At 37.8% G+C, this 19,393-nt stretch overlaps 1 protein-coding gene and 1 non-coding gene across 2 annotated transcripts in view; one reads left to right on the plus strand and one right to left on the minus strand.

The window, feature by feature from the left end:
- The window catches only part of LOC124615354 (rho guanine nucleotide exchange factor 18), a 591,378-nt gene that overhangs the window by 387,964 nt on the left and 184,021 nt on the right, over nt 1-19,393 (plus strand). Inside the window, exon 14 of the mRNA XM_047143164.1 lies at nt 12,686-12,739. Within this exon, the coding sequence (XP_046999120.1) occupies nt 12,686-12,739 (54 nt within the window). The remainder of the gene's footprint in view (nt 1-12,685; nt 12,740-19,393) is intronic.
- Trnat-ugu lies at nt 15,409-15,482 on the minus strand. The gene has a single exon. It is a non-coding gene; the product is annotated as a tRNA-Thr (tRNA).

The raw sequence follows: 19,393 nt of genomic DNA on the forward strand, positions 1-19,393 counted from the left end.
AGCCTTTCTTAGGTCTGCCTATCTGCCCTTTATATCCAATAAATGCTGGGTGCACCCTCCTTATCCTTTGAGTAGGCCTCTAGTGTCATTACCCAAGTATACATCTTTATGTGCACTATAATTAAATATCCTCTGGTAAAATTACAAAATCTGTTTCACACTTCACACTCACTTTTTAATACGTCATTTAGTACCCTAGAGTCCTCCTCTACTTTTCAACTTTTATACTCTTAGTATATAGTCTACCTTTATACACTATTCGTAGGAAATGTGTTTACTTGTGTTATAAGAGTCCCACTATCCTACCAGCCATCAAAATATTTGTCAGACTGACCTTCCTTAACAACTATCACAAACCCTTCCTCTCTTGCTTATGCTCTTCTTAATTACTCACGCTTCCTACTTAGGTATACTCGAAGTAAAATAACCCTAGTTCTTCTATACTTACGCACATAGGCGATTCGGAATGATCATTATATATGTGCGATGTAGAACCATCACTGGAAATGACAATGTGTGTGCATCCTTTCCCGATGTGCACATTTCTTCCCCCCTACAACACTTGACAGTTTGTGTAAGAGCTTTGTTTGTGTAATGGTATTTTTTGTGTGTAGGCATAATTGTGTTTGTGTAGCCTGATTCTTCGGCCAACTTATGTAAAATAAGCTGAAGGTTATTGGAAACCACAGGAACTGAGAGGGACTTCTGCGATAGAAGTAGTTGAATATGGAAAGAGGGAAAGATAGATAGGTCCTCCAATGAGAAGCCAGAAAGGAAAAAGTAGAAATGGTTGCTAAGATCGAAGAAGAGAGAGAAGATAACTAGAAAGACAGAAAACACTCCCAACCCCTCTTCCTCAGGATCCCTACTTGCGTACGTTCTTACAGTATGTGAGTGAGAAGGCATAATGTCTGGTGAGCAGATCAGTGGATTGGAAGGAACGGTCCAACTCCTTGGCTATCCCACTCTCCAGACATTATGTCTCTTGACTTCTTTTTCTGGGGCTATATCAAGGACAAAGTCTTCTTCACACCAGTTGCTGACGTTGACGAACTGAAGGCTAGGATACAATCTGCTGGGGGTACTGTGACAGAACACTTGTTACGAAACACCTGGCAGGAACTGGAACACCGCCTTGACATTCTCCAAGCTACCAATGGAGCACACGTTGAGGTTTACTAATGTAAGTGGTCTTAGAAAAAAACTGGTAACACTAACCTATGTAATGGCATTAGATGTAACATATTATGTCAAATAGTTATTCTGTAATAAATTGTTATAATCAGGGCAAGACTTTGTGCTCACCCTGTATAATACCCACCCCTTCAAAAAAGAATATATTAATAGAAAACAGAATAGTATAATATTTGAAGGGAATTCAGTGCAGGAAACGTAGTACAGAAGAAACGCCAAAAACAGCTTGGGATCTGACCATTGTCACTCCAACCGTTAACACAGAATGTTAATGTCCCTGGGGGACAGATGTGACTCTGCCTGGATCCCATGGATCTGATATTAAGCTCACTTGAGCAAGTGCAAACCAGTACTTCTTGTTAAATTTTGTGTGAAAGTCTCCCCAAAAGAAAACAATTACCACTTTACTTGGCAACACAACATTAGGTAAAGTTATTAAATTTTTTTCTCTGTTGTGGATAAATTTGAATTCTTTCCTTAAACTATCTATGCCTCTCTTAGTATTGTTAAGTTCCAAAGCTAAATTTTGAGAAATGTTGTTGGGAATGACACTCTTGGCAACGTTTTGGTTGATTATTTCCTCTACCTGTTTCTCCAGATTACTTATGTTTACTATATCTGAAGTGACTAGTTTCTCTTTAACATTTTGTTCCACATCATCTACTTAAATGCTCATGCCTGCAATTTGCGATTGGACCATAGGTATTTATTTATCCTGTTTTCCCAAACTCTCTTTTATGGTGTGCAACCTACGCTTTACAGCATCGAATGTTACATTGCATACGCTTTGAACTGATCCTAACTTTTCGTCAAGTTCAGATTTTACATTATTACATTTATCTTCAATATCAGATTCTAACTTTTTAGCTAAGTCCTGAAATTGTTTACTCTGTGTCTGACTCAAGTCAGTGAACAGTTGGTTTACTTGACTACTTAAAGAACCAGATAACTCCTCTCTCAGATCTATTTAAAAATTCTCTACTTTATTAGTTAAAGCGTCAAATTCAGTCTTCAAATTTCCCATGCCTTCACATAACTGACTAAATTCTTAACTTCATTCATCTACTCTAGCACTTGTTGTTGTTGTGGTCTTCAGTCCTGAGACTGGTTTGATGCAGCTCTCCATGCTACTCTATCCTGTGCAAGCTTCTTCATCTCCCGGTACCTACTGCAACCTACATTCTTCTGAATTTGCTTAGTGTATTCATCTCTTGGTCTCCCTCTACGATTTTTACCCTCCACACTGCCCTCCAATACTAAATTGGTGATCCCTTGATGCCTCAACACATGTCCTACCAACCGATCCCTTCTTCTAGTCAAGTTTAGCACTTAACAGTGCTAAAGTCTCATTCTGAACATCCAATTTATTATTTAATTGAGTGTTCACTGAATCTAATTTAAGACTTTGAGCATTTAGAGTTGTATTTAGTTCCTTTCTTAAAGAAGTATTTTCAGCAGTGAATTCCTTGCTTCGTGCATCTAATTTTTCACTTAAAGTTGCAATTTGAGCATTTGACTCTGTTCTTTGGTAATCTAATTTAAGACTTAGTGCTTTAATTAAATTTGCTACTTCAGTCCAGTCTGGCATTTCTTTTGTCACTGTCATGGCCATGGCTGCTTCTGGTGTTTCCCCAGTTTTTTGAGTATTATCCATATCTTTCTTACTTTTATATCGAGATATCATTAAAAAAATTCACCTCTGAGTATAATAACTATACTAACAGTCTATTTTGAGCAGCATCCTTAACTTCACACACAAATAACTGTCTTTCGCTCACATGGCATAGAGTCTTAGGCTGTGTCAGTGAGCAAGTGTGCAGTCAGCGCCAGTGAACAGCACGTGCGCCGGCAGCGTCAAAGGTTGGTTTCAGCGTTGGTGTCGGTGAACGGATTTGTAGTCAGCACCGGTGAGCAGCTGCTGGCCCCGTTGGCATTGGTTGCTGGTTATGGGGTCCACGCCCTTGCCATGTGTGTGAGGGATACTTACTCTCCACACTAAATCTTTGTCGTCGAATAGATCTCATCGTAACTCCTCGTAATCTAAACTGTTGAGATTTTTCTTGCGTCTTTTCTTGTAAGGTATTTATTAATTTTCACCCCTTTTTACTGTTTATGCAGAATGCAACTCTGCTAAACAATTTCCCTGTCTTGTTACTAATGGTTGCTATGGCCACTCACAATATCTTTTTACTTGATTTCGTTTCAAAATTCCTCTTTCTTCGAGTCCTGATCACGCGGGTCACCACATTCTAACGGTTTCGGTGACAGTACGTGTAAAGTCGGATTGCCATCCTTGTTAAATAAGTAGGCAATTCATGATGTATTTATACACCATAAAAATCTCCATCTTCTTTTATTTCACTCATATTTCGAACTTTAGAATCACACTTAATTAACATTTACAAATGAGTTTGGTTTTAGAACCACGCAACTCTGGCCTCCCCACGATAAACGTCCATGCTGCAACAAAGACATGTGTTGTGCAGTAAATAGGCTCTCTCTCTCATACTTATCTTTAAAACATCGCTTGTTTGAGGTGGCAGAAGGTTGAGTGATTCCAGAATTTATGTGGAAATTCTCGAATCACTACAGTTGGTGTGTGTGGAAGAGTATATCTACTCTACTCTTTACCATTTTCTGCAGCACTCCCTCAATTTAGAGAGCAGCATGGCAAAGGAAAAATGCATAGTGTGCACCTATTCTGGAAATTGTTGTTGGACATTGCAAAGTATATCCAGAAACTAAGAGCCACTGGCCAATTAAAATGACACATTATGTAACAGCAGAAAACACTTTTAAAAAAGACATAAACCAGATCAGAATAGGCAAGGTCCAGGCCACAGAAGGGATGAGGAAAATTTTTACAATCAAAGCCTATAACAACTCATCACATTTTAATCGGAATCTCAGGATGAATATTGTTGTAAACAGCAACATCACAATCTCCGAACATCTCGTCACTAGTTTTTCATTGCATCTCATGAAAGATCATCATCAGAATAGTCATTGTTGTTGTTGGATGCATCACATTACAAAACAGCCACTCCACAGTGCACCTCTACTGTCATTATACAAAGTACACAGAAGTTTTAAGATGATGGCAAGAACTTCTGCATCCACTTGATGGACTGTTATTTAGTCTTGTGAATCACTGTTGTCTTCTTCTCAATCACACTTGACTAAAGAGGTCAGCACTTTCCTTAGAGTGCTATGTCATCTTTATTTCCATAGCATGCACCAGTTACCTATTGTCAACAACTGCTGCCCACTGCATTCCTCATTCTTCATATTGTCCCACCCTCTGTTGAACAATCAGACCCATTTCCATTTCATTGATATACTCATGGTCTATTCAACATGTAGTTCACAAATTTGATAGTGAATTGCAGTGGTTGATAGATTCAACGCTTTCAGAAATCTGTAGACAACCGCGACATAAATTATCTTCAGCTTAATTGCAGCGCAGCACCAAGCAGCTATGATGCTACCAGCAGTATTTTGTTGATGGTATTTGTTAGTCGGCTGTATGGGCACTATGGTGAGATGTGAATCACAAATGGAACTTGGCTTTTTATATTCTTTGTTCTGTGTGGACTGACATATTCTAGTCTCCAACCAATCACCAAACCCATTCTCTTCAACCAGAATATCGCAAGACATACTATAAGAACAAAAATAATCAATTATTGACAATATAAAGTAAATGGGTAGATAAAAGATCTACTCACCAAGCTGCTGCAGGGGAACACACACACACACACACACACAAAAGAGTTTAACTTTTACAAGCTTTGAGAACCAGTGGCTTCTTCTTCTGGCAGAAGAATTGAAGAGGAAGGAAGAGGGGTGAATTAAAAGGACTGGAGTGTTTAGGGAAAGGGGTACAGTTCAGAAAAATCATCCTTGAAGGTCAGGAAAAACGTACTGTATATGACGAGAAGGAAAGACTTCCCCTTCAACTCTTCTGCCAGAGGAAGCTGCCACTAGCTCCAAAAGCTTGTAAAAGTTAAACGCTTTTGTGTGTATGTTCCCCTGCTGCCACTTGGTGAGTAGACTTTTTATCAATCCCTTTACAAGATGTGCTATGACACAATGACATTATTCTAGGTGTCACACAGTGTAGGATTTGTTGCGAGTCAAAAAATAAGTTCTTAAGTCACTTCTGAGCATTAGATTATATAATTGATTTGCCTTTCACTTTTTATGACCCTTTTAAACTGAAACCGAGTCACATCATAAAAATTCATAGTCTGCCCAGTGGCTTATAATTTTTAGAGGCAGGGTAAATTATATTGTGTGTCAAATTACTTATGAAGAGGCTTGTATAGTGGATCGAAGCTATTACCAACTGCTCTTTTATAAAGAAATATCATGTAGAAGTAGACATCATAATTTTATTTATGAATTGGGACATTTTGTAAGTGAAATTTGACTAACTTTTTTTCCCCCTTCTTGAATCTGTTGTATTGTGTACCTTCTTCGGTCTGTGTAGTTCAGTGTTCTCATTTCTCTGTAGGTTTAATGTCCATTTCCATTACATGTTATACGTTTCATATAATTAATTGCTTTTCCATTTCTTTTGACTCTTGTTGTAATGCTCCTACTCACAATGTAGGCAAGAATTTAGTCAAAGTTTCAATTCAAAAATAGTAATTATTTGCAGGATCCAAATCATAATATTGTAGTTCTTGCAAAAAGGTACATTGAGGTTTAAAAGCAGGAAAATGTCCATAAATACTTAGTTATTTATCTGGTTGAATTGGAGATGACAAAACTTATTGTTCATAATTAAATGTTGTTTATGTTCAGTACAGAAGTCCTAAAGTGGTTCTTCAGATTTTTTCATGTTCTTATCTGGTTATGCAGATTTTGCGTAATGAAAAATTTTAAACAACTCATTTTCTTTTTTAAAGATTTTCATTTACTCATACAAACCAAAATGGGTTCAACAGCAGTCCTATTGACTGACTCAGTGACTCTCCACAATGGCAGCCACAATCCTCTTTATAGCCTCTTAACCATACAAAAACTGTTTACTGCTTTGTTAAGGCTTAATATGTAATTACAGTTTCATAATCCAAATGATTTGCTTCAAGATTCATGTTAAAATTTTCATAACATTTTGAATGAATATGATTGTAATGATGATTTTTTCCAATCAGATTTTTCAATTTTTGACAAGATTGTTAGAATTTTCACATATTCAACACTTTCCTATTGCTTTTGGGGTTCAATATATGAACTGAAATATTATCCATGATAAATGAAATATTCAAGAATGTCATTATGTGTATCATGGTATTCTGTCACAAATCTTGATATGTTACAGTGTCAGTTTTTTCTTGCTACTGGCTTAAGAAAATTATGTTTGCTTTCATTAGCTCAGGATTTAGGCTCATTTTGTACTGTCACCAACAAACGTTTTGAAGAATCTTCTTTCCATTTGTATTTATTCATATAATGACATACATTTGTAGTCAATTTACTGGTATGTTGCTGTAAAAAAATTAAATATGTTCAGTAAAACATGACATTTAATTTTTTTTATGTACATTGAAATAATCTTTGTAACTTGTTTTCTTTAATATAAATGTGCACTTGATAATACCTAGTGGTTGCAGTTCCTGTAGGCAGAAAAGAAACTAATATATGCACAAGTAAATTCAGAGTTTGTTTGATAGCATTGCATTAAGCAATGATAACTTATGAAATGATTTCCTCATTACATGCAGCAGCAACAGTCTATTAATTTAGGTGTTAAATCTTGCAGTTGTAGTGCATTGTATATGAGTTGCCTGGGTAGTGCATGCCTTCATGTTTCTGTGTGCCTTATTCATTTAAGTAATATGTATGTATGTGTGTGCGGTTATGAAGGTACTTTGCCTACCTTAATTTTATAACTAACGGCATTTGGCAGAGGGTGTGAAAATTTATGTGCAGATCAGCTTTTGCTACCACAAACTGTCAGTTCAGCCTAAATATCATGCTCTCTGAATGTAAGTGCAGTTCTTCGAACATATTGTTATGCTTTTTAAGCACTGCTGATGCTTAGTGCTGCGAAATTAAACAGCTCATAAATCTTGCATAATCTAGTTTTCTAAACCTTATAGTTGTTTTTTTAATACTTGTGCTACTGAGAGTGAGAGCATCTTGGCTGCAGCTGGGTTTGTAGTGGATAAGCATATGCTAGTGGGCATGCCTGGTGCTGGCCAATGCAATCACCCTCAGCCCCCTTCTGCCCCACGGGCTGTGGCCAAGCGCCCCCTTGCTAATCTGTTGCTTTCCACTCCATTCTGCTATGCATTGACCCATCCTCTCAGTAGGAGGACTGTCGGATGCTACTCTCCGTGGAGGCGCGTCGCCACCAAGCTCGGAGTGAAGTAAGTTACATAGCACGTGTCACATTGTGTGTGTGATGTGGGATGACACACTCATTATCCACAGACACTGGAACTTTCAAGCTGTCATTGTGTCTTTCTCTTTCTTTCCAATCTACTTTCTTACTTTTTTTTAATATACGAATCCCATACTGGAGCATTTCAGACTTTAAATTAGTAGCCACTCCAGAAATTAAAAAAAATAAGAAAGGTTATTAGAAATACATATTTTATTTATAGAGATGTAGTTAGTTTCTACTGAGTGATTATTTATAGATAGCACAACAATGTTGGATTACTGGAGCAACTGTTTCTGAAACACTGATCCAAAAAAGGAACATTTCATCGTTAGGTAGCTGCCAGTCGGTAAATTTGTTACACCTTGTTCTGAACTGATAGGTCAATGCAGCAATGTTATCCAGAATGGGTTCTGTGTACAAAAATCTTGTGTGTTCCCATATGTGTTCTTATATAAAAATTTTATCCCAGAAAAGTACAAAATAGAAGCAATTTATTTCAAAACAGGTTGTCTCTGGCCCTGAAAGGGTTTTCATACGTTGAAATACAGTGGGAAAGTTATAGAACAATGTGTCTTTTCTTATTTCAAAATTTTATGATAATAAACCAAGATAAGATAGTGATTTCTCTGTGTTATTCCTTACTGCTGTCGTCTGAGATTCATGAATGAGCAGAATTGGGTAGAAAGAAATTGAAGAAGCTAGAGAGGTGAAATGATGGTATGAAGTCCACAGAGAAATATGTATCAATTGAGGAAAAAAATGTGTTTATAACACATTAATGTGTTGCTGTAGAATCAGTATACACTTGAACCTGCTTTGGTTTCTTTTCATTCTATTCTACTTATAGCTTATATAGATGTTTGCTTTGTATATATTAATCAGCTGTATGTAAGGGAAGTTTTCAAGGAAAAATGGTTTTCATCAGAATGTGGGAAAGAGCTTGAAATCCTAGAACTTGACTGATGACAGAGAACCCTTTTGAGAATTAGCTACACAGCTCTGTTCCTTGTAGGATGGTGAATTCTAAGATAATGTTTGCAAACACGCTCTGCATTCATTATATTTGCCTCACTCTGGTTACATAGTGTTTGGGTTAAAAGTTGTTGTAGATTCAGTAATATATGACTATTGCATTTTTTATACCTTATTCCTTACTTCAGGGACAGTTTCAGAAGGATGGTTTGTGTTAAAAATCCTTGTAGGTCAGTTGTTTGCTGACCATCAATAAATGTTTTTATCTGTTACAGAATAAATTTAAATGTAAATATCTTCTGTTCCATGCCACCATTTATGTCTAAGCCACATGGCCACTGAACAGTTCATCACGTAATTCACAAAATGCTGACAAGAGAATTTAAAAACAAATTATGAGGACTATAAAAATGCACAATAAAGAATTTGCATTATGCAGGGATCCAAACTATTGAAAGCAGCTCCTTTACAAATAAATGTAGCTTGTGGCAAACTAGCCTGTCAACTCAGAATTGAAAACCGGAGATTTAACACTCAAATATTGCTGTAAGCCTATTGAAAATGTAACCAGCATAGCAGTGTCCATCATTTTGTTTAACTCATTGGGCTAAACAATTTGTTTTACAGTTTTGAAATAAAAAGAGCATGTAACCAATGATACGAAGTTCCCTTGTTGGTTAAATAAGTGAGATTAGATCTATACCTTTAATAGAATGGCATAAGAAAGATGAGTTGTCATATTAGCCACAGCAACAATCTATGTGGTATGCATACTTCATCAGAACACCTTCTAGTCTGAAAGATTGCTGCAGCGTTTTATGTGATTGGACTGTGGTTCCAGTTATTATTTTGTAATTAAATCCAATCAGAGCAAGTAAGGCCATGTGAGTAAGGAAAAGATAAAGGGCCACGGTTTTATATATCATAGTACAGAAGGTGTTAAAGAAAGGAGCTAAGTTGTAAGCTGTGCTACTACTTTCATATTCTTTAGCTTTCTCAACAATGTAGTAAAGCCAGATTGCTACTTGCCGTATAGAAGAGACATCAAGTTGCACACTAACGAGCACAACTCCACACATACGACCGCCAACTCCAGCATCTCGGGCCAGAATGCAACATCACTTGAAAAGCAAGCAGCATTCTGGAGGGGGTGGGGAAGCCGAAGGAATAGTAGTGTACGGATGGGAAGAGAGACGTATGCTGTCTGGTGGAGTGTGCTGGGACTAGACTGCCAACAGGTGCAGCGTCAGGGGTTGTGGAACAGGGAGGTGGGGAAAAAAGGAACAAAAAAGAAGAGGAGTAGGGAAAGACAGGTGAATGTGTTGGCGGAGTGGTGCAAATTAACAGGGTGAGTAACGAGAATAGAGAGGAGATGGTAGGACAGAGGTTGAGGGGACAGTATGTTACCATTGGTTGAGGGCGGGATTATTACAGGAGTGGAGACTGTGTTGTAAGCGTAACTCCCATCTGTGTAAGTCAGGAAAGCTGGTGGTGGAGGGAAGGATCCAGTTGGCTTGGGTAGTGAAGCAGCCATTGAAATCAAGTGTGTTATGTTCAGCTGCATGTTGTGTGGCAGCGTGGTCTACTTTGCTCTTGGCCACAGTTTGGCAGTGGCTGTTCATCCTGGTGGACAGCTGATTGGTAGTAATAACAATATAAAAAGGTCTGCAGTGATTGCAGCAGAGCTGGTAAATGATATGGCTGCTGTCACAGGTGGCCTGGCCCCTGATGTGGTAGGATAAACCTATAACAGGATTTCAATAGAAAGTGCTGGATGTGTGGATTGGGCAGGCTTAGCACCTGGGTCTTCCACAGGGATATGATCCTTGTGGCAAGGGATTGGGATTGGGGTTGGGAATAGCATAGGGATGGACCAGGATATTGTGGAGGTTGGTTGGGTGACAGAACACCATTTTAGGAGGGGTGGGAAATATTTCGAGTAGGATGTCCCTAATTTCAGGGCATAGTGATAGGTTATCTAAAGCCTGGTGGAGGATGTGGATCAGTTGTTCCAGTCCAGGGTTGTAATGGATGATGAAGGGAACACTCCTTTGTGGCAAGTACTTTGGAGTGGTGGGAGGATTGGAGTTGTGAGGGGAAATGGCACGGGAAATCTGCTTGCGGATTTGGTCTGGGGGATAGAGCCTTCTGGGAAGGCCTTAGTGAGACCCTCGGCATACTGAACAAGGGAGTTAGCATTGTTTTATTATTTAGCTTTTTTCACCTTTGCTTGTGTTCATTCCAATCACATGGTCCTACTGTGAGCTTCTTGCATTTTGTTGAGGGCATCTGCAGCAATGAATTCTACTTGAGAGAATTAATTCTGTTGTGGGTTAGTACTGTGAGGTCCAACTTGGTCTCAGTTAGCTGTCCTTATCCAAAAATAAGTAAGTACCTTAATTTTAAGAGTTTAGGTAAAATAAATAAAAAAAAACACAAGATTTTTGTAACTTGTACCTTTTCTTATTTTGTTGTTATTTCTCTATAAATTTAGGTGTGGTATGGGGACATCGTATTAAAAGCTATTCACACTTTTGTAGACTATCAGCCCTGCTTTTTGCTAATCTCTCTTATTTCTGTCTGTCCTTCTTTTGTGCTTCTGAGAAAAATAATTCCTTTTTTCAATCTGCCTTTGTGCTTCTGCCTATTTTCATTTCCATTCTGCTTGTTCTTCTAGAGTTTCATACATAGAGGCATGAAGATAACATTAATATTGTGTGTAATTATTGAAGAAAGAAGTGTTGCTATCGGGCTGTCATTGTTTAGATTACTGAATAAAATAAGACTACAATAATTAATAAAAGTAACTGAGAATCATAATTTAACACAATGCAAGAGAATTTCTGTATCATAGTTCTTATTGTGATACTGTTGGTAATTTTTGCAAATAATATTGATCTTTGCTTAAAATTAGTCATTACAGATTTTTTGATAACCTCAGAAATTTTGATATTAAATATTGCCTAAAATATGAGAAGAAAAATAAACTTCTGTGTCAAATTAAACTGAAACACCTTATGCAGGGTCATATGTAGAGCGATGTGTTGAAGCATTACAGAGCTAGTCATTTCAATGTTCTAGTTAACATATCACTTTTAAGTTTTGCGATTTTCGTGTTACTGAAATATAACAAGAATATCAAGACAAAATTACATCATTTCTTGGTGATACAGTTTTTCCACTTTGGTGTGCCATTTTGGTGTTTGAACTTTATGTTCTTAAGAACTTTGATTTTAACACCAAATAGATGTATGTTGAAAACCAAGACTCTTCCATACAGCGATGCAATTATGAAGTATTTTGTGGCCAGGATTCCTTGTTCCATTGACCCAGAGTCAACTAATATAAGAAGAAAATGTTAACAGATTTCATAATATTAGCCATTATCCACCTTTTGCTCAGGCTTGTTGAAAAATTTCACCAAATATTTTGTGGAACAGCAAATAATACAGTTAATTTGCTATTTGTGATATGTTTATTATCAGATATTCTTCATGCTGCTTGAGTCATGTGAAAAGCACTTTGCATATAGCTACAAGAGCAATACTGACTGAAATACGCTAGAAATTATTCACATTCGGCAGTAAAACATTGTTATTGTATTTCTAAATGTTTGGTGCTTTTGAGCTTCTAGGTGCAATACAGTAGACACGCTGCTTGAAAGCAACACTTTTTTCCTGCTAATTACTTATATATCACAATGATTATTTTTAGGTACATGTATGTATATAAGATCAAATGGCATTACTTCCTGTGTATTACTGTACAATACACTGAATGCACTTGAAAACATTTTTGTTTTTCGTGGTTTATAAAAAAATCTGTTTAAATGGTTGTTATGTTTGCTGCACAGATTTTTCACTTTGCACACACACCAATTTTTTATTCTGGGGTGCATTGTATATTCACAGATTTTTTATTCTGGGGTGCATTGTATATTGTCTATGTTATTAGTATGTAACTATCTTCTATCAATGTTACTAATGTTAAGAGGTAAGAATAATCCAGTTGTAATCTCTCCAGTTCTTAACAGTGACATTTGATTTGATTTTGTAATGATATCATTTATTTGCCTTTCCTCTAATTATGTACTGAAAGTAATGATAGCGTTTATCTCTACAGTCAAATAATAAACGAGGAAAGAGAAGGTGACTATGGACAGCATGATGGACTTGGGTGAGTGTAATTTAATTTCATGGTTCTCTTCTTAATAATGTCTGTACACAAAACATTAGATAGTAGCATACTTACATGCTTGATGTTCTTGAATATGACAAAAAAAACTATTCTATTCTCTTAAAAAATAATTCAAATGGGTATGGGAATTTGCATAAGAAATTTGTTAGACTATTTCGATAATGTTATTTCTTTAACCCAAGAAGTGTTGCAGAGCTTACAATTTTATTTATCTTACAATCGGGTTAAACAGAATTTGACACAATAAAGAAATATCCTTGCCTTTTTGTTGTTGGTGAAGTTGCATATGCCTATGGCACAAGCAATATAAGAGATCATTAAGGAAGGAGAGAACTGTCTTTCTTTTATCAGAAATATAAAACTTTAAGGTGTGAATACAGAACAGGAGTGTTATCTTTCATTGTTCAAAGATTTGGATGACTTTAAGCAGACAACTGGTTGAAGTTCTTTCTTGCGCATACAGTCCCAGAAAAAAAGTAATGCCCTCAGGAACTGTTTTCAGTGGCACGAGAGTGTAATAAGGGCACACTGATGGGTTGTAGTGTTAGTGATTCATTTGTCTGTCATCAGCGAACAGATGGTGCTGTGGAGGCGTATTTAGGCACTCTCTGTTTTGACTTTGTAGGCTGTAACTGTGCTCAGTTTGGGCACAATGCATTTGTGGCATGTCAGTGCTTTTTTAGATTAGATTAGATTTACTTTCATTCCAATTGATCCGTAGTGAGGAGGTCCTCCAGGATGTAGAACATGTCAGAAAAACAACAATATATGACAAATATTTACAAGTAAAACAAATAAGCTAATGTACCATTCCACAGTTCCCAAGTGGAATGGTCGTCATTTTTTAATGAACAAAATATGAAAGAGTCATTTTACAAATACTGATGCACTGAATTTTTATTTATTCATAAGGTAATAAATGTGCAATACAACTACTATAATACTTATTTACAATGAACACATTACTGCACTGAAATTGTGCAGAAGTTATATACTGAGAAATTCATCAGTGGAGTAGAAGGAGTTGGCCACCTTTAGGCTTCTCTTAAACTGAATTTCATTGGTTGTTAAGCTTTTTATGGCTGCTGGCAAGTTATTGAAAATGTGTGTTCCGGAATAATGCACACCTTTTTGTAAGAGACTAAATGACTTTAAATCCTTCTGAAGATTCTTATTTCTAGTATTGATTCCATGAATTGAGCTGTTGGTTTGAAAAAGTGATATATTTTTAATGACAAATTTCATTAAAGAATTAATATATTGGGAAGCAGTAGTTAGTATCCCTAGTTCCCTAAACAGGCTTTTATAGGATGTTCTTGAGTTCACACCACATATAACTCTTACTGCACGTTTTTGTGCCCGGAAAACTTTAGCTTGGCTTGATGAATTACCCCAGAAAATAATCTCATATTACATTATGGAATGAAAGTAAGCATAGTATGCCAGCTTTTTCATTTTTATATCCCCTATGTCTGACACAATTCGCATTGTAAATAGAGATTTGTTAAGACACTTCAGCAGTTCTGTGGTGTGCTCCTCCCAGTTGAATTTATTATCAAGCTGTAATCCCAAGAATTTAACACTGTCCACTTCTTCTATCTGCTTGTCATCGTATGTTAGGCATATACTCGTGGGACACCCCTTACAAGTTCTGAAGTGCATGTAGCGTGTTTTTTCAAAGTTTAGTGACAAAGAATTGGCTAGGAACCAGTGATTAGTGTCCACAAATATTTTGTTAGTTGATATTTCTAAGACTACACTTGATTTGCTATTTATTGCAATGTTTGTATCATCAGCAAACAAAATGAACTTGGCATCTGGTAATGTTACTGATGAAAGGTCATTGATATATGCAAGAAAAAGTAAGGGCCCCAAAATGGAACCTTGTGGGACCCGACATGTAATTAGTTCCCGCTTGGATGATGCCTGATAGCTTGATACATGTCTCTTTCCTTATAACACCCTTTATTTCCTGCCAGAGATATAAGATTTGAACCATTTTTGCAGCATTTTCTGTTACACTATAATATTATAATTTACTTAAAAGGATATTGTGATTTACACAGTCAGATGCCTTTGACAGATCACAAAATATACCAGTTGCCTGCAATTTTTTGTCTAATGAATTAGACAATTTTCACTGTAAGTGCAGATAGCCTTCACAATATCAGAACCCTTTAGAAATCCAAACTGTGACTTTGACCGAATGTTTTTTGAGATAACATGGTTATAAAGCCGATTGTACATTACTTTTTCTAAAATTTTGAATTTTTGAGAATGCTGGCAACAGTGAAATTGGACGGAAATTTGATGCTATTTTCTTAGCTCAGAATCACATTCTTTAATTAACTTTGTTGATATTTCATCATACCCACTAGATGTTTTTGATTTTAAAGATTTTATGATGGACATTATTTCTGCTGGGGTAGTGAGGGTCAAATTCATATTATGGAAGTTACTTGAAATGTCTGGTCTGAGGTATTCCATAGCAGCATCTACTGAACCTGACAACCCCATCTTCTCAGTAACAGTTATAAAATGTTTGTTAAAAAGTTCTGCAACACTATACACATCAAATTACAATGAAATGAACACCCTTAGCTGCTTACAGGTGTTGACATTCGTCAACGGGGACAGATGAAAATGTGTGCCCCAACCGGGACTCGAACCCGGGATCTCCTGCTTACATGGCAGACGCTCTATCCATCTGAGCCACCAAGGACACTGAGGATAGCGCGACTGCAGGGATTTATCTCTGGCACGCATCCTGTGAAAGCGACATTCTCATCGTATTGTCCCGCACGACATTCATAGTGCCCCCGCCCATCTTCTTCTTCTGTGCGAATGCACAAACAGTGCCCGAACTCTTACGGGAATCGGCAATGTGCCGCGAGTAATGAGTATAATGGGTGGGGGCACTACGAATGTAGTGCGGGACAATACGTTGAGTATGTGGGTTTCGCGGGAGGTGTGCCAGAGATAAATCCCTGCAGTCGCGCTATCCTCTGTGTCCTCAGTGGCTCAGATGGATAGAGCGTCTGCCATGTAAGCGGGAGATCCCAGGTTCGAGTCCCCCTCGGGGCACACATTTTCATCTGTCCCCGTTGACGTATGTCAACGCCTGTAAGCAGCTAAGGGTGTTCATTTCATTGTAATTTCCTTCTAACGAGCTGCTTGGTCATCGATGGTATCTGTTCTTTCGGACATGTCCGAAAGAACAGATACCATCTTAGTAAATACTATACACATCTGTTACCAATGTATCATTTTCTCTTAATGCTGTTTGTTCCTCTTCATGTCTGGTTCTACCGGTCTCCTCCTTCACTATATCCCACGTTGTCTTTATTTTGTTATCTGATATGACTATCTTTTCCTTGTAATATATTTGCTTTGATGTCCATATTACGGTCTTTAATATTTTGCAATATTTCTTGTAATGTGCTATAGCATCAACATCAGAACCGTTTCGGATTGACAGATACAGTTTTGTTTTTGTTTTACAAGATACCCCTATTCCTTGAGTAATCCATGGCTTCTTTGTAGACTTTGGTGTAACCTTGGTAAGTTTTGGGGGAAAACAGTGTTCGAATAAGGTAAGCACTTTATTAGCAAAAGTGTTGTATTTTTCATTCATGCCATGAGCACTGTAAACATCAGTCCAGTGAATGTCTCTGAGGAGTGTTCTAAAATAATCAATTTTTGGCTTATTGATTACCCTCTTGAGCTCAGATTTAACAGATTTTATATCCTGTTCAGTATTAACATTTAACACAAGGAACTGCGTGTCATGGTCTGAGAGACCATTGACTATTGGTTTTGTAATATAAGTTTGTTCATTGGACTTTTCTATAAAGATATTATCAGTGGCTGTTTGTTAGCAGTTGGCTACCCTAGTGGGGAACTTTACAGTGGGAATTAAGTTGAATGATAGTGTTACTAACTCAAATAAGTTCTTATTGGGAGAGTCTTCAAGGAAACCTACATTGAAATCACCAGCAACCACTGTTTCTTTGTTTTTGGTTGTTAAATGGGTCAGTACAGATGCTGTTCTAGGCAAAATTTATGAATGTCTATGTTTTTAAATTTATGACAGTTCCTGATGAATGTGGCAACTCCTCCTTTTGCCATTTCTAATGTACAAAAGTGAGGTGCTAACCTAAACCCTGTAACACTTAAAAGTTCTATACCAGTGGTCACATGAGGCAGATTATGTCAGCTGGATTTGAAGACTCTAATTCATCTATGCAGATAGTTAATTCATTAATTTTATTTCTCAGTCCTCGAATATTTTGATATAATAAAGATAGCTGACATTTCACAGTGACTGAGTTAAAATTGGGTAGAGTTAAAGTATCTGCTGACTGTTGAAAATTCTTAACCAATAGCTGTTTACGCCATTGTGATAAGCTGGAATTGTGTTTTTGTTTTCTTTCTCAAACTCAAGGTTTGTTTCAGTTCTAATCTCTCTTAAAATTTGGTTTCTTTCTGTCCTCCCTATCCTAAAAAAGGGTATTTTCTGAACCCTATAACCACTGATATTTTACCACTCATGACAGTGCCTCCCCCTTTAACTTTCCTGCTATTTTCCCAGCAAATTTACCCTCCCCTTCCTGTTGAGGTGAAGGCCATGCCTTGTATAATCCCACCTATTGAGAGAGTCAACAGGAACCACACCAATGTGTGACCCTGCACTCGACATAAGCAGCCATTCCAGCTCCAAATTAACTCTCTTCACAGAAGAGTTCAAATGAGGTCGGTCACGGTACCCAAGTACAGATACAAACTCAACACTAGTATGCTTCGATGCCAATGCAATTTTTGCCAAGTCATACTCTATAGTGTAGCGAGGATCTCTGTCAATACTGTTACCTGTCCCACCCACTATAACCATGGTGTATTCCTTAGTGAAATCTTTGCAAATCCTCTGTCACCTGCTCCAGACCAGCACTAGGTTTAAAAAAAATTGGTGACCTGGCATTCTGATCCTAGTTCATCCTGCAAAAGTTGGCCAACACCTCTTCCGTGGGAACTACCTAACAACAACACTGATTTCCCTACATTCTTACTTTTCAATTTGCTGCTGAAAGTTTGTTGTTCCCTGTGTACACCTGCAACTGTTTGAGGCTCACCAGCTTCTAACTGAAGCAACAGGTCAAATTTATTTCCACAGTCACCACGAAGCTGTTAGACGAAGCTGTTAGACGAAGTCCTAGGCCTGTTCCTCCTGTTGCCTGTTGCTACTTCCCACCTCTCTTTACCCTTCTCCCTCCTTAACCTGTCAAGATCTCTCCTGTTCCCCTTTTCCCCTCCTGTTCTAGTATCTTCCTATCTCTTCTACAAATCCTATAAAACAACCGACGAGTCTCATTTACTTCCCCTATTCCCACGCCACTACAGTCACCCACACGGAAAAAGCTATAGCAACCATCACACCAAAGCCACGACCTAACAATTCTACAGCAAGTCGAGCACTTTTCACTCATGATAAATGTAATAGTGTATTAAGAATAAGGCAGTTAAGTTACAGATAAACACGAAAATATGGTTCCACAAATTTGGCCTATACGCAACTGTGTGTAAACAAAAACAACAGTCCAAAGTTTCTGAAACAACAACTTAAACTTTATGCTACTTTCCGGAAATGCTAGTTAATTAATGTAGAGGTACGCTAAGTTAAATTGCTGGAGAGAGCAAGCTCTAAAAAATAAGAGTTGGTGAACTGTAACAAGTAGTACAAAACACCACAGGATCATAATGTTAGATGACCCATAGATTTTCGTCCATGGAGAGTGAAATGAGGTGTCAGGATAACAGTAGACTTGTGTTATTAATTTCTTTATTCTGGCCTTCAGCTGTAGTACATTAGAAACAGCTTGGTGTAGACGTCCAGTTGCCTCTCATGCGAAACAATAGATGTCTGCCATTTCTGACAGTGCAAAGAGTGAGGCCGAGTATGGCGTCACCAGAATGCCGCCATCAGCAATGTCTCCAGCTGCGACTATGATGACAGCACAGCAGCGCACCTAAGGATACTCCGGAGGCAGCCGTGATATTCCTCCAGCGACCAGGCTGCTCTCATGACTCGGGGTAGGCTGCCCCATCTGGTGGTCGAACAGCTGACTATGTACTGCATTCCTAGATGTCGCTCCAGGTATCACAGGCTCATGGTGTAGGCTGTGATACTGAGATGAGAATATTTTAGTATACAAATGACTGAGTTCTTACTTGCTCCAGACTATGTTCGTTTAGGGCTTAAGGCACATGCTCCACAACAGTTCTGTGGTGGCAAGTAAGGAAAGGCTTCAGCCCTTCCACTAGTGTGTTGCAGTGTCAGCTGTTGCTGTACTGTGCCCAGCTGTGCTCTGTTTCACAATGCCTTTCGGCCCTGTTTTGCGTTGCAACACAAAACACACTTGCCTGCCTGCGTCTAGCTCTGCTGCATCTCGTTTTTGCTCTGGTGTTCTTTTCAAGCGAATACTGTATTTTTCAAACTATAAGACACACATTTTTCTTCGGAAAATTGCTTCGAAAATTCAGGTGCGTCTTATACTCGCATTAATACAAAATTTTTATGTATATACACTGAAGCAACTAGTTAGCAGGAGACCTGGGCTCAGTTCCCGACATTGGTAC

Source organism: Schistocerca americana, chromosome 5 (assembly GCF_021461395.2).
Source record: "Schistocerca americana isolate TAMUIC-IGC-003095 chromosome 5, iqSchAmer2.1, whole genome shotgun sequence".
Classification (NCBI taxonomy): domain Eukaryota; kingdom Metazoa; phylum Arthropoda; class Insecta; order Orthoptera; family Acrididae; genus Schistocerca; species Schistocerca americana.